Genomic DNA, 22,664 nt, shown 5'->3' on the forward strand with positions numbered 1-22,664 from the left:
CGTAGAGGGAGTGCACGCAAGATAGGCTGAAATGCCGAAACACGCCTTCGAGGATAAAAAGTGAAGTACTCGTGACGTAAAAGAGCGTATGCTTTATTGCAAATGACAGGAGAGTTCGATAAAAACACACCAACACAAAGTATCACAAGACAGATGACTCGGAGGCACTTGAGATCGTTTGTCTAGATGTGGAGAAATGCCGATGCATGAAGACAGGAGTGAAGATGGCGTTAAATGTATATCACGCTGTCCACTTCGTTGAGACTTGTAGGCGGCGCGATTTGGGCAGGCGTACAGTTGCCCTCCAGTCCGTAGCCAGCGGTTGCCTTGTACTCTGCGATAAGAAGAGACACCGATAACTTCAGATTTCAGCATCCTAGGACTTGGATATAGTGAAAACAGTGAAAAGTTGCATGGTGGCCGTACAACTGTCGTGTGGATGACAGGTGGCACACCCAATACGCACTTAGTCATCAAGTGGGAATTAAATATAATGTCTATACAAGGAGCGCTTCGCGAGTTATTTTATAGCAGAACCGAGTAATGCATCATTCAGATGAATTCATTGTTCCGTTCAGACTAGACGGATGGTGATGTTACTACAGGCTGTTCTAGCCCGCCAGACCTGGCTGGCAATAGCTCCGCCTGCCGGCCAGGAGACCTGGCATACCTACTAAAAAAAAAACGACTAAGAAATAAACGACTAAAGAAAAGCACGCAGTGGTAGTCACAGAGCGTAATGCGTGCTGTGCCTGCAGACAACCCGAGTTAACATCAGGTCGTTGCGTTGATGTGGCAGAATACATTAATTGGACTACGGCGCCCTTACAAAGTACAGGACTCAGACTTACGATACTGGTAGTAGTCGTACACTTCCACGACAGAAGTCTGAAGGTTGGTCACTTGCAGATACCTGCTCTCCGTCAGGCTGAAGCAAGTAGGCTGAATGGTGAGCTGTAAAGTATTGATTAGTATTACCATACAGTGAATCGATGTTTCAGAGGTGGTGATTGCATTCTTAGTATGAGCGAGCCTGGACAAGATGCCCACTTCGTGCGAAACGTTGAAGTATTGTCCTATGATGAAGGCAATGAAGAATGATAAAGAAGGTATTACCGTCTGAAGAATAAGCTGAACTTTGTTGCCGTTCACAACATAGCGCTTGACAACGCCGCTGCTGACCAGCTGCAAGGAAAGAATGCAGCGGTGAGCACCAGAAACGAGATATTTTGTTTGTGGCTATATATGGCGTGCTGCATACACGTTTGCTAGTTTTCATATGTGCCATTGAGACTTACGTTTTTCAAAGATTGGTCATCGGCAGAATAGCCAGAAAGCAGGGTTACTTCCACAATTGCGGAACTGCGCAGAAAACCTTCCGTGTACCTGAAAAAGTAAATGAGCAGCCAAGTGTTCACCTCATATGAAGGCCAACTGCAGACGAACAACTACGCTCAGAGGGATCTGCATAATGAGTGCGGTCAGGTTGTGACACAATCGGCATCAAACGCGTCCAATAAAAGGCAACTGCAAAGAAATAGTGGACTGCAGAGCTTTTCCTACGCATCGACTGGTGGACTTTTTCTGAAGACTAGCAGCTTTGATACAAAATTTTGAATGAGTAGGCCATCGGTAGAGCTCGCCGGAAATGACGCATGACATTAGAGACTGGACAGCTGCCACAGCGTACGGAAAAGTGCAAAAGGCTATGACATAGGGCTTAGTCTATAGCCATGATCTACGAGGTACACATATTTAGGTGCGACTTCACACGCTATTAATAGAACATCCAATTATTACCCCAGCGTTCAGAGCTAAAGTGGTTGTAAATGAGAATAGAGCAATATGTCCAAGTGAATACTCTTCCAGCGGGACTTAGTAGACACGAAACGTACCGATGTTACGGAAGACTGTGTAGCCTACTTACGATTGCGTGGGAACAGCAAGATATTAACTGAAGTACGCATGAACAAAACTACACATGAACATGAAAGAAGAAAAAGCTAACGCAACAGCTACGAACCGGCAAGCAGGGATATTAAAATACAAACTTACCGTGTGCAAATGTCCAGCTGCAGTGTGCTGCAGTCCGGTCCCGATGTCGCGGAAGCGTTGACTTGGATGCCTCGCTGAACCGGACTATTTCTGGAGTTGTAGTAGTACTTGACCTAGAAAACGAAATGAATGTGGCGTTTATAGTCATGGGCAAATGATCCGCGAGTGCCTGAAGACTGCTAAAATGAATAGTGCCGCGGCCACAACCGAATGAGCCTCGAACGTGCCGAGACCTGCAGTACGCCTCAGTAAACTTAGCTCCTATACCGACTACTCAGTGCACAGCGCTTCTGAAGATTATGTGGCAGTGAGAGTAGCTGAACGAGGTGATTTCTTTCCTGTACCAAACCACTTGGTACAGGAAACGTTTCAAACATTTCAAACATTTTTTGAAACTTCTATGACAGCTCTATATTTTTGCCCGTGTTCCTTTCATGCATGTTTGAAGTGTTACTGATTTACTACAGTCTTTCATTTTGCACATGATATAGTCACTACAAGTAGTCCCAAGTGGTGCGCTAACAAACTATACATGGCGTCCAGGTATACCTAAACGAAACGCGCCTCTTGTTAGCCAGGACGAAATAAAGGAGACAAACGTAGGGATCGAGGCAAACACACACTGCTTAAATGCGCAGTTATATTTGAAAACTGACCCGAAATTGTACTCTGAATAACCGGACAAAATTATACGAACCTGTAGTGCTGCGCAGCCGACGCTGTTTGGAGCAAGCGATGCTTGGAAGCTGTAAGAGTCGCTTTTGTTCAAGAGACGCTCCTGAAAAACAATATGTTTGGTTTAAGGAACCGACAGTAGGAAGCCGAAAGCAGCCTCGTGGCCGACATAAGAACAAGTACGTACGTAGTCACTGCGCATTTGCTATGAATGTCTATACCTGATAGAGCAGTTTGTTCTGTTCGTTGATCTGGAAAGCGAGATTTTCGGGTGTTGCAGCGTCGACAGCAACGTTCAGGACTAAGTCGGTGTTCTTCGAGAATGCCACGCTTGAATACTGGGTCAGGGCTTGAATGGCGACAGTGTAAACCTAAAAGTTGTCAGAACGCGACAGAGCAATCAGATTAGCGGTTGAAGAGTGACAACCAGTTCTAACGTTCTGTAAAAGCCGTGCGACGCAGTCAGAAAAGTTCACGACTACGTCAGTGTCCGATAATGAGTAGGGCGGCTTTCATGAAGAAAAAAAATTTGCAGGTTACGTAGCCTTCAGATATGTACGTACCTCCGAATAGGAGAACGTGTATCGGGCGTAGGTCTGCTGCAGAAGCCAGCGGACAATAGGCAGGGCCTCTCCCAAGTTGCGGTTGAGCAGCTTAGATGTCAACACTGCGTAGCCGGCGGTGTCGGCGGAGCCGTACGACAGACCGTTTCCAGTCCAAGATGTCAGGCCACCTGCACATTAGATGGACAAGTTTCATGGATGAGGCCGAAGTCTTGTTTCTGTTGACGAATGAACATATTGAATGCAAATAGACAAGAATGGCTCGGACGAAAGAAAGAAATGATCATTGGTTGGCTTTTGTCAGGCACAACCTTGTGAAACCAACAGACTTTCATTAGAGCGGCATGGGAAGTACAAGGGTGCCCATGTCGAAATACCGATTTGGCTTGGTTGGTTTAACGAGACAGACAATGAAGAAAAATAGAAAAATGTTGAGCTTGATGCATATTGCAATCATCAAAATGCAGCAGTGATTCTATAGGCAACCTGTGCACATAAGTGTAAAACTAGTACAGTATACGTTGGCGCGAATGAGACAGTCATTTCACTACGTTTGAGCAATATTTTACGTTTGAAGTCGCGAGGCATTAATTTAAGAGAAATTCACTCGAACGTACACTATCTGCGAGTATATATTTTAACTCGCTCCAGGTCGAGACTGACGCTCAAAGATGTAGTCGTGAACAGCGTTGTTCGTGGCGTAATCGTTAGCTTTGTTATCGGCACAGAACGTCACTCACTAGATTTCTCGGCTTCCCCAAGGAGAGTTTCCAGGGCTTTGTTGGCTCTGTCCGGTCTGTTGACGAGTGCCGAGAAATAAGCGTTCAGAGCCGTGGTGTGGTTCGACGGAAGGTTGTTTGCATCGATGCAACGGAGAACTCCTTCTGCGATGGTCTCGTTCAAGACCCCGCTCTCCGCCAGCATGACGCCCACTGCAGCGCTAAAGTCGGGCTGTAATAAAGAAAGTAAAGTTCTGCCTGCACTGCTTTTCATTTCTTGCTATGAGGGCATATGACCATCTTTGGGTACAGATTTGGAAGAAAGATTTAACTGAAAGGGTGGCGATTCGGGCTAGTTTATTTTCCATGCGCTGCTCTAAACAGGCATGAACAGACTAATAAACATAACGGCGCGGAAGGGGTCCCTTAAATGTGTAGAGATTGTTATGCAAAAAAAAAAGATTTAAAACCACGGGAGACGTCAAGAGAATGTGCCAGTGTTTTCGGCTCAAAGAAGAGTTCACGTCGCTGTTCTCTGTAACGGCCGAAAAGAAGTTACTTGGAAGAGGGAAAGCTAGGAACGTTTGTCTTGCAGGAGATACGCGATTTGCCGTTCTTTGGTTAGTTTTTCCGTTGCGCTGACTCGTAAGCTAGCAGTCAGGTTTATTTGACCAGATCGAGAGAGCCTGCCAATGAAATATATTCGCATAACCATACGCAAAACTGGCTTACTGTTGTGTTCGGCCCAAACGGCGATGATCCGGGCGCGTTCTCAACGAAGCAGCCTGTGAAGGGGTTCCACTGCTGTGTCACGTAACGAACGCTGGCGTCGATTTCAGCAGCAACGTTCGCTCCGAGATATTCCTTTGCAGCACTCAGGGCCTTGACGGCGAAGGCCGTGAGGAAGACGCTCCTCGGGTACTCGCTCGAGCCAAACGATGCGTATGATCCATCGGAGGAGCGGAAGCTGTACTGAGCTTGAGATGCTGCAGAGGAAAGTGCAAGAGAGGATAAACTCAAGCTTTGCGTTACAGCCACACTGCGATTCAATTTGGACAATAGCATCAGAACTTTAGCGAGGAGAAGGGATGACTCCTTAGTGCTTGCTTCTGGTAACAGCTTGTATTTAGCAATTAAGGTGCATAGCATTGGCATGTAAACCCGGGAAATTGGAACTTTGTGCTCGTGGCTTTGTAGTAAACAGTAATCCTGAAGTCGTAAGAGAGGAAGGGTGCTCCGATGGCCAATGACTGTGAGGTGCAATATATTAGCGCAACCGATGTGTAAGTGGAACCACGGATATGCGTGCGTAGAACCACTCGTGCCTTGCATGAGGATACTAGAGCGAAGAGCTTAGACGCACAATTTTGTAGATGTCAATGCATGTTGCTCAGCAAGTTGCGAGCAATAGTAAACTGCTGAACTCAGCAGAGGCGATATTGTTAAACGAACACATCAAATCTGTGCGAGATGAAGTTCCGGTCTAGGAGGTGATTGTTAGCCCGCTTTTGTGGTGACTGTTTGCGCTGGATCTTTGCGGTGCAAATGTTTAAAAACGTAGGACATCGCTTCACCAAGGGGAGAATCGTTTGGCACGCTGTGGTGAAAAGTGCAGTTAATACAGGTCATACCGTGGTACATACCTTGGTGGATGCGAGATCTCAGTCCAGAGCTGACAGTGTCCGTCAAAGTGCCAGTCTGTTCTAGGTACTTGAGGAGATAGACGCTGGAAGCTAGAACGGCCAAAGTTCCTTCGGCGTTGGAGTACGTGATAGTGGGGACAGACAGGTCGTTGAGACTGAGTGCGAGGATGTCGCCTGCATGAAGAATACAGGGAAGATTGTAATTAGTCGTTTTAATGGTATCGTTCTAATAGTGCGCAGCACCCCTTTAGGTTCGAGGAGACTGATATCGTAAGCAATATACGAGAAATGTGGTGCATTGGTTCTTTACAAAGACATTTATAGAATGGCAACGAAGTTCCTTAATAGAATAACTTGCCGTCGACCACTGTAATGTCAGTTGTTCACAGCGCTGTTTTTTTTATTGTAAGGTAGATTTCGTAAGTACTGTTAAGTTCAAGGCCTGCGGTAAGTGAATATTGCAATTTAACGCTCCCAGGGCACATCCTTTATTTGGAGAATAAAATTTGATTTGAATTAGTGCATGATCGTCTGTACAAGCACGTCAGCATTGTCGAACAACACCTCATGAGAAATAATTCACGACCTTGCAAGTCCGAAACAAAACACATTGAGTAACAAGAGAAAACTTAAGCATTGCCGGATATGACACTTACCCGTACCAACCAACACAACCCGCTGAGAACCTTCAACAAGCGCTTCTGGTGTCGGCAGGGTTACTTGCACAGTGTCCGGAGCAGTGTTCTGGTCACCTGAGTAAAGAAAAATACGGACAGGTCAACGAACGCCATACTCTGAAGGCGAAGATGCATGTTTTAGAAGGCGTAAATGTATTGTAGAATTCGATTATGGTAGGAGGCAAAGTACCGTACCTGACGCGCAGAGCAGGTATGTATCGATGGTTCGGATGGAGAACCCTTCGGGCTGGAAAGTAGAAAAAATACCGCTGAATATATCACGTAGGTTATATATTCTAAGGAAGGCAGGTAAGGGCAATAAGAAGCCCGATACAAAACATCGTCAATTTCTGTGGTACAAGTTTTGTAGACACTGCCGACAGTTATTATATGGTGTATGAAATAGTTTAATAAGATGCGCAGTAAATATACTGTAAAGCTGAAGCACTGAATTCGGTAATGTTCCGCTTGCTGAGGCCATTGTTAGCGGCTTTCAATACACACTCGTTCCTTGCCGCCAACCGTTTTCTTGCGAAGTGCATATTAGCGAAAGTTGAACTCACTCTGACGTCAATTGTCTGAATGACGGTGTCACTTGAGTTCACGTTGGACAACTTCACGTCTGGATACTCGGACTGAGCCTCCGGCCTCGTCTGGACGCGGGCTTCAAGCCTGGAAAGCTCGAGGGTTGTGGCACGCACGTCGAATGGGAACGACGCCGAGTTTGTGGAGTTTGGGCATAGAAGAGCGTCGGTGCTGTTGGGACCGCTGACAATCTCCAAGTTTTCCAGGGACCTCAGACTGGCCCGAACCTAGAAGTTGAGGATGCTGTTATAATACTGGCGTGCGATGCAGGCTCATGGCCGTTGTGGATATACTAGTATCACTTGAACTTTAGGATAGTTTTAATCACAACGTTGCTATTCCTAAGCCTATCTGTATTAGAAATGATCACAAACAGGCCAGCACTATTCGAGCTTTGGTATCAATGGCTCCTGTAAACATTAAAACAAAAGACAAATACTACAATTATCCCACAAGCATCTGAGGCAAAGTGAACGCGGTGAATTTTCTTACGAGTTGAATAATCTTAACGAGAACGCTTCGTGCTATCATTGCACTCACCACAACACACTCGTCACCGTAATTGAACGCCGTCAGTATGATGGTAGCCACTTCGTTTCGTTGCATGTAGGCCGGTAACGTGAGCGATGCGAATAGTGGCTGGAACCCGGTGACATTGGCAACCTGGGAGATGCCCAAGCCGTTCTTCGGATGCAAGCACACAGCAGTGCCCTGCCATGTTGTGATTGTATCCGGAATGGTCTCTTCGTACACCAGCGAGCCCGAGGCACTACAGAAGATGAAACAGTTAAGCTCGGAGACTTTTGTTATGAGCATTGCCGGATGTTGAGATAGAGCTCGTTCATTGCGAAGCTGCTTGGTTGAACAACAGTGACAAGCAAGCGCAGATGTAGGCGTAGTTGAGATTGAGATAATACAAACCTAGGACGTACGCCGCGCAGCGATTTAACTTGGTATTTGTCGAGCTCTCTGGTTTTCCGTTAGGAGGCAGACAATGTCTAAAAACTGGTAGACCAATAGTAGTGTCACATTAAAAAAAAGAAGACAATGAAAACTGACCATTCATTGTAAGCAGAAACACTGAATCAAGCCTCCACTGTTTTAAGTACGAAGTCTTCGCTTCTGAATGCGCAAGGTAGGCAATTTGCATAGGCTTGCACGCAGCCCGTCTGTTAGCTTTTTCAGTTTATACATACTGAAATCACTGTCTGGTGGTAGTGGCAGGGTGGTGCATGTATGATTTGAAAGAAAAAAGAAAACCTTCAATCGTATAACGGAAGTGTCGGTGTGGGCGCCAAACACAGTACGATTTAGCATGCTCATCAGGCTAACAATCTCTGCATGCAGATTTTTTATGCTACAGTGGCAATGCCAAAGAAGCATCCAAATGCAAGAAAGACCAGTGAACCCATCGAGTGGTTGACGGGTTGTCTGGCAAAGAAGCTGCCTTGAACTTACCTAACTGTTCTGATCTGCCACAGCCAAGTTTCAGGGAACAGAGTCCTAACCGAGTTGGTGCCTTGGACGGCGTCCCCTGTGAAGTCTTGCGCTGCCGATTCGGCTATTGGAGATGCTGCAGCAAATCCAGCAGCGCCGCTTGCGCTCGGCCGGAACGCTACTTTGTTGGCAGCTGCACGAGGATAAAAGCGGTAGTGAACACTCAGTGCTTCCGAGCAATGTGGTATGGCAGATGACATGTGGAAGAAAGTCGAACGGTAGAATTTGAGTTTCATGCGAACTGTTGTCTTACCAGACGCAATGGCCTTGGTAGCTACACCATGTTTGTGTCCTACATGCGTTATCATCCGCCTCGTTTCAAATACAATGAACCGGAATCTAACGCAGACTACTTTCCCCATGTCATATGAATGGAGAAATATCATTTAGAAATGACCACTAACAAAAGGATGCTGCTAGCGGTACAAATTGCCTTGATTTGGGACTGTAGCAGACGAAGACTTTCTGACAGCGCTTCAGTGGAAACCAGAATAACCGAGTGCGTCCGATCGCCTAATGAAAATGGCAACTTCGCGAGAAGCCGAGCCGTTTAATATGTGTATGAAGCCACTTGCCTCCGAAGGTGGGGTAGAAGCGATTGACATTTCCGAGTACTTGGTTGTTTGGGTATCCGGGGAAAGCGCGATTTGGGCAAGGCCTTGTCTGGACGGGCAGGTTAGTGAAGATGACCAGACCGGAGTTCTGCAAGTAAATTATGGTATTGAGATGTGCGTAGATGCTTGGCTATTTTCCGCAAGCGTGTAGCGACAGTAATTGCTACATAAAGACGCACCTCGAAAGAACTCAGCGAGTCGTAGCTGAAGGATACCGAGGGAGATACTGCTTGCCTCCTCCTCCTCTTGGGCGGTTTAGTGCTTGCAGATGTCTCGTAGGGTTCATTGTAGAGGTAGCCATCTGCAAACATAATAGGAGAAAAAGAAGACATTTCCACGAAACGTAATTACCCGGGTTACGAAACAAAGGGAGAACCAAGGTATACGGAACTCTCCTAGAGAATGATATCTGGAATACCGAAAGAGAGTGAACTGTTTATTGCGACAGTGCTGCTCATGAAGAGAACACTGGTGTAGTATGAATGAGTAGCGAGTGAAACGAAATACTCTTTACGAGTCAGTGGCCATCTTAGTGACGAAACGACCCTGGTTTTCCGTAAGCGGGACAAGCACTAGACAAGCACTAAATTTGTGCTAAGGCACTGTCAGTGCATTTGACATGCACGAAGGCTCAGATTACGATGTGGTATTGTTAAAACTCTTTCTATAAGAAAAGCAAAGTCACGGATATTTTGTCAGTGAAAAATTCTGCTGTTGCCGATTGTAAACTGAATTCTATTGCTCGAACAAGAGCGTATTGATCTGCACCAAACGTCGAGCTCGCTTGCCATGAGTGCAGTCACGCATCTGCAAGTGCACCTGTGTCTGAAGTGAACGAGGAGTGTAATGGTCTGCGTAAAAAAATTTCACTTACCTACGTAACAGTAGCTCTGGTTGACGAGAGACGTGCGAGTGTATCTGTAGTTCAGGTTGCTGATCTGGTTAAGAAGCTGCAATAAAAGCATTTATGAGCGGGGAAAGAGCACAAGTTTACGTAAAGAATAGGCAGTCATAGCTCTGCAGAGATAAATGAAAGTGCATGTGTCGCAGCTCATTGCAGTGTATTAGCAGGGTGTTGCTGGTATTATTTCAGCTTAAACAAACGGCGAGACCATTGAAACGTTGTGTAGAGTACAGCTGGTGGATTTGACAATACACTGCAATAAGAGTTTTAATGTGAACTTAGGCATTTCGTGCTCCATCTTCTAATCGAGGCGCGACACGCCTGTGGTTACCTGACCACATAACTGCATGCTGCCACACGGGCGCTATCTATGCACTTATGTTATTCTGTGTAAGCGCGCGCGCGCGTATGTCAGGGCACAAGGCAACATGGTAAGACTGCTCAAAGTTTAGTGCACAGTAAACACCATGTTTGTAATTTACATGACACAGATGCTAACAGCCAGAGACGACACGGCGTGGCTGCCTGGCTACTACCCCTCCGCAACCCTTTTAACCAGCTTCATGTTGAATGAAGCTTCATGAACTCAAGCCCAGGCGACAAGTCTTTACGTTACTTGTATCATAGAACTGCGCATGGCGAGTGTCGCATGGTTTCGAATGTGCTTGCGGCGTGTGGACCCATGGCCCATCGAACACTAGAAATTAGTGTAAAGCAGCAACGGGCATCAACTTTTGAGGGTAAAGGAACCTTACCAATCGACCTGAAAGTGTACACTCCTGCAGTGAAGCATTAACGAGATGCTACGAATATCGAGCAGACCGCGATAACATTCCGATTCAGCTAGCTGTCCTGAATGAATGCAAGAGCTGATGCATAAAAAACATGGCTGATCCCTCTGTCATAGGAATCGTTATAACACGAAAGTGAAACGTGTCTTCATAGACGTAGTTGAGCGTGTGTTGCGCATTCTTTCGCCCCAAGCGCGAAGGAATGAATGCTACAGCATCAAATCGTAATGTTACGCGAAGAACGGCAAGCCGCTCGAAACTTGCGATGCGCTGCTCAAGCAGAAAGGACGCGCGGAACGAACACACACAGGATGAGCGCGAACTGTCTCAGTTGTAACTTATTTCTGTGTGAGCAGCGCTCTCCTTTCGCAAAAGCGGCCTCTGCAGTGAGCGAGGCGACCTTCGTGCTCTCAACGGAAACTTTCAGGCAGAGCGCAAGACGTACAGATTACAGAGATCACGAGATAAGCGCCCGCACGAGTGACCACGCCCTGTCGAGGCGCGCGCTAATCCGCGTGGGGGACGACTTGAAGCGCGCTCTTCGAGCCCTTCGCGCCATCTCGCTAGTGATAACGAAAACACGCTGTACCGCCGATCTAGTACCGCCGCCGGCAAATGGTGTACATAAATAGCTCGCCGTTAGCATAGCAGAGAACATGCCGTCTGTGGCGGAGTCGTTTCGCGCTGGCGATCGAGAGGTCGTAAGTTCGACTCCCGGTGACGGAACTTTTTCTTTTTTTTCTTTGCCATATGTCAGTCTGCATTTTACAACGTCATATCCGTGACGGAAATGCGTCAGTGGAGCCGTGGTGGACCCCGGCATAAAACACTTCCGTGTTAAAAAACAAACAAACAAAAGAACATATGCGGCCACAGTACGCAGCACCTTAGTGTTACTGAATATCACCGAAGGAAAGAAGTGTTAATTTTAAGGGCTCGTTTTCTTTGTTATACACAATATTAATGAGAACTAACACACAACAGTTGTTAGTTCTCATTAATATTGAGTATCACCGAGTTATGCAAAGGTACACAGGTATGTCTCGCACTCACAGCATCCCTGGAATTTCTTTGATTGTATCCGTCTAGAAGAGCGACGCTGCTGTCGACGGCTCCGACTCCACACAAAGAGTTACCGGCAGCATCAAGCGAAAGAGAGACGTTAGAACCGGGCAAAGCCTTCTTCGGATCAAATGTCAGCGACACCTGACGGAAAGAAAAGTAACCAGGTACACAATACTGGCATCAGTAGTGTGAAACAATGGCAAGTATTGTTTGTGAACATAAAACTTAAGGCATTGCGCGGTGCACACGCAGTGAAGTTAAAACGCATTGCCTTGTTTGTTTCAACAAAAAAGACGCTGTCTCGCATGACGAGGCGTGAAATAACACCTACGGAACACAGTCATGTATCTTGTAAAAACACACGAGTGAAAACTTACATTGTTCTCTAGACACTTCTGTACGCTGAACTCCGCCGAGTCCGAAACGACTTCGATAGGGTTGCCATTGGCGTCCCTGTGCACGTAGTAGACAAGCAGCTGAGCCTTCGGGCTGGCGTTTGGAGGCAGTGTGGACTTGAACTGGAAGCTGCCCACTGAGCGTGTGGTGTCCGGTTCAGTGATTTGGGGATTGGAGCTGTCAGGTGGAGTGTCACCGTTCTTGATCACGTTGTCGTCGGTTTGAACCATAGTGATCTCCGCTTCGGTAAACCGCTTGGTGAAGTTGCGAGTTTCCAGAATGCGCCCAGCAGAATTGAGCTGCGTTTCATGGAAGGAGTGAAAGAGAGTAGGTTATACCAAGGCAAGCGTAGCAGAAGAAGCTTATATATGCCTGCTATAAAACCGAAGGCATGCAAATAGGATGTTCCTAAAAATAGAACAATGCCTAGTATGGTATCACGTGGTAAAGCTGGAGGTTACAAGGAGAGTATGCATGTTCAAGAACCTTAGAACGGGACCTTTTGCTATAGTGTTTCTCCAAGACCTTTGGATTGCATGCAGTAGCCAGGTGAAGCTGAAAAAATACGCCAATTCACTAATCTGAATGGTTGCTCGAAAATCGCTTGGTAAGCATGTCTCGTACGATCATTGGCCATAACCAAGGATTTGCAGTGAAGGTCGTCGCAGATAGGCGAGCCATCCTGGTGATGACAACGATAGGACATACTGGCGCCGCTGACCCAACTGATGTCATAAGCGCAGACTAAAAAGATCCTTCACGTATTTCCGCCATGACTTGTAATCATTATTATGGATGGTTGTGCTCAGATGCCGGAAAGCATATTTGCATGAAAAGTAGGAACTATGGCACAATTACTGAGGGTCCACTGCAGTTCTTTTACTTTGGGGCCCTTGCCTGTATATTCGCTAATCTTGTATTACCTTTTGAAATCAATAAACTGAAACTGAATTGGCAATGCAGTATTTTTTTTCAAACTTCTGTTGATTTTGCAGAAACAGTGAAAAAATTTCTTACCGTCATAAATAGCTGGTAGTCAACGTTGGCGTCGGCAGTCATGACAATGTCTCGCACAAAGCTGGCCTGACACGTGTACACGCTGCCATCACCACGGTCAATTCGAATGGAGCTTGCAGTGGGCGAATAGAAAGGAACCAAGTTTTGCCGAGTCATTGGCTTCTCGAGGGTTGGTCCGTTCTTGATAATGATGCGTGGGTAATTGACGGCTATGGCCTAGAAAAAGAAAGCATTGGCATAAGAACGGTCTGGCACCGGCTCAATTATTCGTGAAGTACACTATGGAACCGATTCGCGAGAGTAGTAGAGTATTTGAATATCGTAAGCAACGTGTTCTTGAGCAAAATGGCAATAACGAAACGTAGGGTTTCTTACAAGTGACAAAGAATATTCTGTTCATAACGCAGGTCAAGCAAAATTGCCAATTGTAATGAAGTACAGTCCAAATCCCTTTTCTAGAGCGGCTAGGCGGCCGCTGCAGCCGCCGGTTTTTGCAAAAATATGCAGACCGACGTGGTAAAGATACCAAATGTACTCATACCGGATTCTAGGAGCGTTTGCTATGATTCAAGCAAGAAACGGAAGCTCCCAGCAAATGCAAGGTATCGGCTGCGGACTGTGGCAGCGTGAACACTCACGCGCTCGACAAGTGCGATTCAGACTATACATCCCCACGTCTGCCTGGGAACGTTCTCTTTGCATACATGTGTGCATAATACGCGTATATTATATTGTCGCGTGGTTGTAACTGAGAATAAGTAATCAAAACCGTAAAGACAACTGTTAATTAGGCAAACTTATGCAAAGGAAAGAAAGGCGCTCGCACTGCAAGAACGCGACACTCGCGCCACAAAGACAGCGTCGAGCACGGTCGATTACGTGATCGTCTGAAACGCGTCGGCTTTCGCGAGCCATCGTACATTCTAGCGCTATCGCTGGTGCTCGCGCAAGTGCCACAGTGTACCCGGCTTTCCGTGTTGGGCACGCAATATGCGAGAACATTTGATAGCGTGCAGATAGATGTTAGGCGCTGCTTGCGCTGTGTGATACTACGGGTAGCAGCCCTTTTTTTTTCTTCCAATGAAACCTCGTCACATTTAAGTAAAAAAAATCATTGCGTGTGGCACTATGTTCCGCATCTCAAGGAAATCTGATCTTTCTGTGGCAAGCGAATTGATGGTTCTTCAAAGTTCTACGCTCGGCGTATTGAACGTTGCCTTCCTTTTTAGTGCGGCAAAACAAATACGGCCACTTCACCCTTCAGGCGAAGCGGCCGTATTTGTAGACGAATAACAAGTGAAAGCTGTGCCTTGCACTTCGGCTCCCGGGAAAATGTACCACTTGTATGCGACAAGTTCAATACACAGCGCACGAGAAGTATTGGTAAGAAGGATCAACGCTTGTATTGTATCGTTAGAATAATACTTGCTCTATATCCCACTCTGATCAGCGCCCACTTGCAGCAGCTCAATGAGAAAACCGTACTGTATGCATAGGGGTATGGTTCATACCTGCTGCTGGATATGGAAGCTGCGGGGTATGGAATATAGCTTCGTCGTTAAGCCGATTGAGATGGACGTTGGCGTGTCCAATTCGCTTCTCGTCAATTTCTCTGCCATATTTGCTATACCTCTCTAGAAACGTTTAGAAACAGCATGCGCGGCGTATCGCACTAAACATGAAAGTTAAGATACGGTACAATTGATCATTATGCGCGAACCTGCAGTTACAAATGAGGTTTGGGGCAGACCTGAAGGATGACACCGGTGACTCTTTGGCTGAAGGGTGGCATGCTGAAATGAACGATCCCTTGGTCGTCTGATGTGTAGTTTCGGCAAGCCAGCACGTTGTCAGTCTCCCATGAGCGCCACGTGAATTTGTTGCGCTCGACGAACATGCAGACTTGAATGACCTCTTTGGGGCGTGGAGTTCCGTCAAGTTCTTGCACATAAAGCTGTAACGACAAACCGAGCACATAACGAAGTCTGTTGGTGCGTGATAACTACTTCATTTGTTCGGCGCAGATATTGCAGCAAGATGATCACGTTCCGGTAGTGTATTGAGCGGCACACTGCGATATAAGAATATGTGGGCCTGTTGACTTGCGGTGTTGAAGGAACTTGGGAAGGAGAAGGCTCGTGTGTAGTGAAGGGTGATCTTAGCCGATAATTTTACAGATATAGACTAACAATGCGTTATCTAGAAATCCAAGTTCAGTCTTACGTGCTTTAGCAGAGTTATTTCAGAGATTCTCGGTTTCCGCTAGAATTATTTCGTTAAGCGATGTACCAACTCGCACAACGTAATTACTAAAATTTTGCGAAGGAAATAAAACGTTCCCTGCGAACATAGGGCGAGACGTAAGCAGCGGAAACGCTATGCAGGGAGTGGTTCATCTTCATATGTTGGCCAGCATAAGCAAATGAAACCGAATTGCGGACTAATAGCCGACGATTTATGAAATGCCTGAAATAGGGCTACCATTCCATAAATCATTTGCAAGTTCAATAACGTCTTTCTTCTGGCGTATGCGATCTCGCTGCCTTGTAGATGAGACAAGATTCAGTGCAAGAACGACGTGCTAGGAAGTTCGGTCCCCTCTAATCGTTTGGCCCCATGCGACACTTACAATATACATATTAGTTAACGTGAATTTCTGCTCTTGCTAAGACAACTACCACAGAGAGCCACGGTGAAACTGGTAAATAGTGCCGGTTCTAGCTCTTGTTTGTTCTGATCTTAACGTGACTTTATTCGATTTATAGCTAATGGATTGCCAATGCCATGTTTGCCACCTCAGCACTGAACCAAGTTTCTCAGAAACAAATATGGGGCTAAGAGAGTCGGTACTTAGCTGAATGAGGTCGAGACACCTCAAAAGTTTGTCTACTTAACCGCCGCCCTAAACGTCGGGCAGCACAAGTGCGCCGAATATTTGGACGAGTAGGTTCGCTTACCTGTCCCTTGTTGAGGAGGTTCAGTTTGAACGTGTTGTCATTGCTGGTGTACTGGCCATTGGGGCTGTACTTCTGTCCAAAGTTCAGCCTAAGCCGTGTGGTACCTCGGCTGTGCAGCTCTGTGGCGGATTGGGACACACCTGCAAGCATAAAATAATACTGAGTACATTAAATGCAAATAAGAAATTGACTTGCGAGAAGACTTGTTCTATTGAAAGGAAGCCAAGTAGGAATGGTGAAGAAACTGTTAAAGTGACCAGGAGACAGCGCGTGCAAATACAGCTTCATACGTGGTGATCGTACCTGTGCCATCTTCGATGACTTTGGCAGTAACGTTGATCGATGGGTATGTAGGGTACGTGTAGTTGACCGTGTTCAGCAGCGAAACGTTGAATACATAGTCGTAACACCCGTTGATCTGAAAGAAAAAGGAAATTTAGTACAAGCTAGCATCAGTAATTAAGAGACTTGTTTCCGGAGCAGCTTTTAAAAACGGCAAATTTTAAATGGTGCTTCGTGTAAGTCAACCAATAAGCTTCGTAGTTATCGCGAAATAAAGAAAACAGCTTCCTCATTTTTTGTTGTTTTCTTTTGAGACTGCAATTTTGCACGCACTGCTTACCCCTAAGGGAATGCTACTTTGATAGCACTTATTTTTCAACGGATTTGCTTTGGTTCATCCAATCACACTGCGGTAAGAGGGACGCTGAAGCGGTCCTATAAACAAAGTGGAATTTGCCAATAGATGCGGTCCACGAAGGTTAACTGGGCAAAGCACAAAAAAAAAGCACGAAAGCAAACGTGCGAAGTACGTTTGGAGAATTTCTTGTTCTAGGGAACACACGATTACTGGCATCGGCTCAAATTACGACAAAAGGAAATATACCTCTGCTACGCGAAGAATAACAGGCTTCTGGCGCAGCGGGTAGTAGTAGTTGAATGGAGACGTGTAGACTTGCACAGTTCCTTTCACATTTTCGCCGTAGGTGTACCTGAAGGTGGACAATGGCGCAAGAAACCATAAATTGCAAAGAACCGGATTTTTTAAAGCAGAACATAACACAACTACTGGGTTACATTGCCACTCTAAACGACAGAACTGCTGCGAGAGTCAACAGATGTCATTGGGATTGAAGAACAAGGGAACTAGTCAGAAGTGCTAGTTTGGAATGAGCGAAATAATTCAAAGGAAATACTTGAGACTAATACACTAACTGCAAGTACTTCCTTCAGACAAGTACACTTACTTCAGATCTTCAGCGCTCACCGAAGGCTTAATACAGAACGAACGTCCTGCGAGTGCAGTATCGAATAAATTACGCTACAATCTCAGGCCTTGCGACAGAAACCGTAAATTAACTCCATCATTGCAATTGCGTGCACACTGGTAAAGTGGAAGGAAGACGAAGTGTTCGCTTTGCTTTTTCTCTGGGCCACAGTGACGGGAACATTTCTGATGCATTGCAGGAGTTTCTTAAAGGTTCAAAAAGATTTAGATTGTAAAATTTGCCTTTCCAAAATATTATTTCTATTTTTCCCCCAAATTATCGGTTTTAATGATTCAATTATATTCTATATTATTATTAGTAGTATAATTTTAACTCTAATTCATTTATACTTCTTTCGTATTAATTAAAAAAAGTTTGAACTTCAATTTTTCCTTTAAAAACTAACCGGTTCTTGGCCAATCCCCCAGTGTGGGTATGAGCCACAGCTTCCAGGGTCTACTCTACTCTACAGAACGCTTGTGACTACCGATCCGCTAGTTTAATATTTCTGCCTTCACCGCTGGATATCCGCCTCGTTTCTGGCGACGATGCAAGTATAGACGTCCCTGGGCCCTGCCGGGAATGGCGGCGACAGCGGCGGCGGTCTCCAGGAAGCGCACTGGGATCCATAGTGCCACGGACAGCGACGAAACCAGTGTATACTCGCTCAGCAGTGAGGTCTGGTCCGATGACGACTTTCAGCTTGTACGACGCCGTAAGGCGAAGCGAAGAAACAGCGGGTCCCCCCTGTCTTCAGGCAAGTCAACTCTGAAATCTACTCGGAAGACCGCAGTCAGTACGATTATATTCGCACCAGAACTCGCTACCGACAACCTGAGACAACTCAACAGACAGTCGGTCTCGGTGCTTCTCGAAGCGGCGGTGCCAAATGAAGTAAGGGACGTGAGAGTCAACACACGAAACAATGTCCTGGCAGTCGACGTTGCACATGAGACTGCACTGAGCACATTGAGCAAAATTACGGAATTTGATGGCATAAAGGTTCGCTCGTACATCCCAATGGCTAGTGATACTACTACTGGTGTCATCTACGATGTGGACGTCTCTGTTTCCAGCACAGACTTGCTCAGTCTGGTGAAGCCAACAGTAGATGGCATCCCTATAATACACATGTCGCGCATGGGCACATCTCGCTGTATAAAACTAACATTCAAGGGTGAATCTCTGCCGTCGCATGTCAAGGTAGGCCACTTTCGGCATCCTGTACGACCGTTCATCCCGAGGCCACTCCAATGCATGCCGCAAATGTATGAGGTTTGGACACGTGAGCGCCGTGTGTCAGAGCACGATCATTTGCTCACGCTGCGCCGAACCACACGCTGCAGACTCCTGTGAGGCCACGGTCCTCAAGTGCCGCAATTGCCTGGGGTCCCATGACGCTTCGTCAAATGAGTGCCCCAAGAAACAGAAGGAAAACGAAATCTAAAAGCAGATGGTGCGAGACTGCTCGTCTCGTCGGGAAGCTGTTGCTGTCGTCACAAAGCGACGCTCCCGACGCCGTAGAGGTTCAAGGAGCTCTGTGAAGCGCAGTTCACAGGTGACACCTCATCCTCTGCTTCCTAGACTAGACACGCCCGAGTCGATTCCTGAGGACAAGACTGCACCAGAGCTCATGGACACTGAAGCATGGCCGCCATTGCCAAAGCTGCATCCAGAGCCACAGCCAGAACCACAGCCACAGCCAAAGCACCATACACAGCGAGTCCAATGGTCGCAGCAGACACAGACGGAGTCAACGACAGCGCTGGTTCCCCACGACTTGCCCGAGAAAGACAAGGACATTGCTGCGATGCTTCGCTCTCTTCTGAACACCATATTCATGCTTTTGAATAAGCTAAACACTCCGACTGCCCGAGCTGCCCTGCAAATGCTGGAGGTTCTCGATCCAGTGTTTTCAGCGCTGCAGTAATCACAACGGCTCGCCCACGGCCCTCTCAAAGGCCGCGATTCCCCAATGGAATATCAGAGCGCTGATGTAATGTAGGTCAGAGAAGCTCCATCCAGCCTCAGTGACTGATTGTACCCCTTTGGACGCGCAGTGCTTTCCTTTTCTCTCTCTCTCTTCCTCTTTCTATTCCCCATTCCCTTGTCCCCAGTGCAGGGTAGCAAACCGGACGTTCTACTGGTTAACCTCCCTGCCTTTCCTCCTCTCTTTCTCTCTCTCTCTGGTAAAGTGAACATGGCTTAGTAAGCAGATACATTTTGCGAATGCTAGTGTGATCTTACGGATAACACACTTACTTCGCGCAAATAGTGTAGAGCACCGTGGGGTTCGTGACGACGTCGTTACCGTCTGGTGTGATGGTGACCGAGAACTTCGGTAGCACTGCAAAAAGCAAAACCACTCAATGAAACAGATATCCTAGCAATCTTAGTCCACTCGTTGGCATTATCAATGGAAGCATCTTTGGAAGCTCAGTTTAATAAAGGAGAATCGTTGAAGCAAACACTGCGTAAGAATTTTCGAGTTGAGAAGCTGTATGCTAATGTGCCGTGTGCCGATTTGTATCGAACTTGTAGACACTGGCACTATCTGCAAACAATCTCAAAGGGTACGTAGTGTATTACTGAACTAGGCGAATTTAGTGTTGAATTGTTGGAAGTCTGAAATGTGGACTTACCGTAGTCCCGGACTTCAAACGATGTGGATCCAGAGTTTGTACCAGCCGATACCGCAATCGTCCATGTGCCTTCGTCAGTAATATCAAGGAGCTTGAAGGAATTTTGCAGAAGACCTGCGAGACAACGCGAATTTGGTTTAAAAAATGAACGCTGCGATGTGAAGTTCGCCTGCGGCTTTTGAGAAAGCAACGTACCATCGCTGAAATTGACAAATTGCTGCTGGAATAGAAGCTGGCCGTAGGGGTTTGTGATAGTGATGTTTGCCTGTAAGATAATGAATATTAATGGATGTACATAACAGGTACACAGAGCAGGTGGTTGTTTGTTTTGAGCAAAGTTATATTTCGTGAAGTTCTTATGGCACGACTTGCACTTGCCGTGTTTACGTACCCCAACATGCAGACATTTCTCTATTCACTACATGACACAAAAGTAAAAGCCAAGTAGCAGTATCTGCCTAGCGAAAATTCACGAACTAAGTGTTGTCGAGGGTTTCCTGCGAAAGCATAGCGTCAATATATTTCACACGAACACTTTATAGTGTGTAAGGCATGATATTTTTAGTAATTATGCTAACAATTTTCACTGCACTTCAATTTACAGTTTTAATAGTAGCCCTAGTGAATGACTGAAGCAATCTAACAGATAGCGAAAGGCTCTTGCGCAGGCAATTAAAAGAGTAAAAAAATAGCATGCCCATATTTGTGTCCTGCTATACAATGCGAGAATTAAGGGCATTTATGAGACTACGTAAACAGAAATTGAAGAAATGAATGGGAAAGAAAGGAGATAACATATGTAGGAAAGGATTACTTACCAGCTGGTCAGTGACCGGCAAGAGTTCATTGTCAAGCAAGAGGATCCGGTAGTTGACTGTAAGGCAGGAATATTGAAGGAATGAGTTTTGGTATAGAAGCACAGTGTAGGAAAACATTACGAGCGACATGATGGAATGATAATATAAATGATGAAGGGTAGGAACAAATAGGAGCATTTTATCTGATAATCACGGGCTGGATATTTAAAGCATACATATGTAGATGTGGCCTGCAACGCTTCGTGCAGGCAACGTCGGCTGGAGGCAGCCAGTGGGATAAGGGCTCAAGTGTTTGAGAGAGTGAACAGATCGAATATGAAGCATGCAGAAAGGAGACATGCTACCCGCTTTCTTGTAGTTTTCGATGTAGACTTGAAATCCTGTTGGCGGGAGCTTCACAGGACACATTCTCCGAAGGTACGCGGAAAGTAATAGCAAGTAGCAGCGATAAAGCAAGTAGCAGCGAAAATATAGATTACATAAAAATAATGCCGACTTGGAGCGCGAGAGGGCAGTCCTTACGGCTGCAGAGTGAAATACTTTAGCAATGTTAATACATACCTGTACTTCCTTGTCGGTACATGGGCTTGTCGGTCTGTACGATGACATTGATGTTGTTGACATACTCAAGTTGAACAGAGGACCTATTGTAAAACTGGCTGCTTCCAAACTTGCCAGTCACATCCAGGTACACGTTGTAGAACTCGCTTGGGTTCAGATTGGGGACGTGGAAAAGGAGTTCGGAGTCGATGCCTGCAAGGCAAGCAGTAGACGGATGATGAGACTGACGAGGGCATTAGCGCTCCTAATGAATGAACGTAATAAAAGAAAGTGAGGTTAGTTAAGCGGGCGGGACTACCGTGCATGGTTTAGAAAAAAAAACAAAACTAGGCGACGTTAATGTGTCATTATGGCACTAGACCCTAGCTTTTGTTGAACTTTTGGTTCACTTGGGTAAAAGAACAATTCTGTTGTGGGTATGTGGTATACTGATGGCGCATGCCGTGTAAAGCATAGCGTTTGTTCAATGAACTCAATTTAAGCGCACTCTATGAGGTTGGTAGCGCGTCCTTCAGCGTGGCCTGCGCAATCAACCCGGCAGCGCGCCTTCGAAGAGGATCGCAGAGACCCCGTAGAAAGAAGCGCGTGGTTCAGATCATCTCCACAACGATCCCAGCCGTTTACAAGACTCTGCTCTTTCGCTGACCTCGCGCAACTAATTTTCATTAATTACTCTGACAGTTGATTTACCCTTATCGTTCCAAAACTAACGCTCCGACATAATATCTGTCCTAAGCCACTCTTAACCGTGAACCATTCACTCTTTCATGCGAGCGTTACTTTATTCGGGTTTTCAGACAGCGCAGGAACGAAATTTCCGGTTGACAAGAAGCAGACCGAAAAAGTTGCCGAGGAAGGAACGTAATGCCGCGAGGAGCTAGCGCCATAATATATGTACGTAGCTCTACATGGTCTGTAGGCAAGACCAGAGCGAGAAAAAGGATGTTACCGAAAGGGGGTAGAAAAAAAACCTCTTGTTGATCAACTTAGAAACAGGAGAAATAGGGTAATGGAAAACGATTCTGTGAACATGTACGCATTAGGACGCCACACGGAAATACCGATCGCATGAAGATAGCACCAATGGCAGAGAAACAAAAAACGTTGCAAGAAGTGGGAGTATACCCTTTGAACTGACGTCATACGTCTGGGTAGCCAGGACTGTGCTGTTCTGGTTGATTCCCGAAACGAGTGCCCCACAGTTCCACAACCAGTTG

General features: G+C 46.2%; 1 protein-coding gene across 2 annotated transcripts in view; it reads right to left on the bottom strand.

The window, feature by feature from the left end:
- Nucleotides 1-76: 76 nt before the first annotated feature.
- LOC119388371 (CD109 antigen-like) overlaps nucleotides 77-22,664 on the bottom strand; it is a 37,813-nt gene continuing 15,225 nt past the window's right edge. Inside the window, exons 4-34 of one of the 2 annotated variants that reach the window (XM_049413927.1) lie at nucleotides 21,448-21,639; nucleotides 20,887-20,942; nucleotides 20,264-20,333; nucleotides 20,069-20,182; nucleotides 19,689-19,773; nucleotides 17,045-17,150; nucleotides 16,462-16,576; nucleotides 16,159-16,298; nucleotides 14,952-15,155; nucleotides 13,202-13,417; nucleotides 12,166-12,483; nucleotides 11,777-11,929; nucleotides 9,903-9,978; nucleotides 9,208-9,329; nucleotides 8,990-9,116; nucleotides 8,376-8,547; nucleotides 7,458-7,686; nucleotides 6,896-7,144; nucleotides 6,528-6,579; nucleotides 6,312-6,407; nucleotides 5,656-5,829; nucleotides 4,745-4,998; nucleotides 4,034-4,244; nucleotides 3,294-3,463; nucleotides 2,952-3,101; nucleotides 2,753-2,833; nucleotides 2,056-2,168; nucleotides 1,299-1,386; nucleotides 1,117-1,185; nucleotides 852-954; nucleotides 77-334 (exon numbers count right to left, since the gene is read on the bottom strand). In XM_049413927.1, coding sequence (XP_049269884.1) covers nucleotides 231-334; nucleotides 852-954; nucleotides 1,117-1,185; nucleotides 1,299-1,386; nucleotides 2,056-2,168; nucleotides 2,753-2,833; nucleotides 2,952-3,101; nucleotides 3,294-3,463; nucleotides 4,034-4,244; nucleotides 4,745-4,998; nucleotides 5,656-5,829; nucleotides 6,312-6,407; nucleotides 6,528-6,579; nucleotides 6,896-7,144; nucleotides 7,458-7,686; nucleotides 8,376-8,547; nucleotides 8,990-9,116; nucleotides 9,208-9,329; nucleotides 9,903-9,978; nucleotides 11,777-11,929; nucleotides 12,166-12,483; nucleotides 13,202-13,417; nucleotides 14,952-15,155; nucleotides 16,159-16,298; nucleotides 16,462-16,576; nucleotides 17,045-17,150; nucleotides 19,689-19,773; nucleotides 20,069-20,182; nucleotides 20,264-20,333; nucleotides 20,887-20,942; nucleotides 21,448-21,639 — 4,409 coding nt within the window. In that variant the 3' untranslated portion in view covers nucleotides 77-230. The remainder of the gene's footprint in view (nucleotides 335-851; nucleotides 955-1,116; nucleotides 1,186-1,298; nucleotides 1,387-2,055; nucleotides 2,169-2,752; nucleotides 2,834-2,951; nucleotides 3,102-3,293; nucleotides 3,464-4,033; nucleotides 4,245-4,744; nucleotides 4,999-5,655; nucleotides 5,830-6,311; nucleotides 6,408-6,527; nucleotides 6,580-6,895; nucleotides 7,145-7,457; nucleotides 7,687-8,375; nucleotides 8,548-8,989; nucleotides 9,117-9,207; nucleotides 9,330-9,902; nucleotides 9,979-11,776; nucleotides 11,930-12,165; nucleotides 12,484-13,201; nucleotides 13,418-14,951; nucleotides 15,156-16,158; nucleotides 16,299-16,461; nucleotides 16,577-17,044; nucleotides 17,151-19,688; nucleotides 19,774-20,068; nucleotides 20,183-20,263; nucleotides 20,334-20,886; nucleotides 20,943-21,447; nucleotides 21,640-22,664) is intronic. The other variant, XM_049413926.1, reaches the window with a different exon arrangement.

Source organism: Rhipicephalus sanguineus, chromosome 3, assembly GCF_013339695.2.
Source record: "Rhipicephalus sanguineus isolate Rsan-2018 chromosome 3, BIME_Rsan_1.4, whole genome shotgun sequence".
Classification (NCBI taxonomy): Eukaryota; Metazoa; Arthropoda; class Arachnida; order Ixodida; family Ixodidae; genus Rhipicephalus; species Rhipicephalus sanguineus.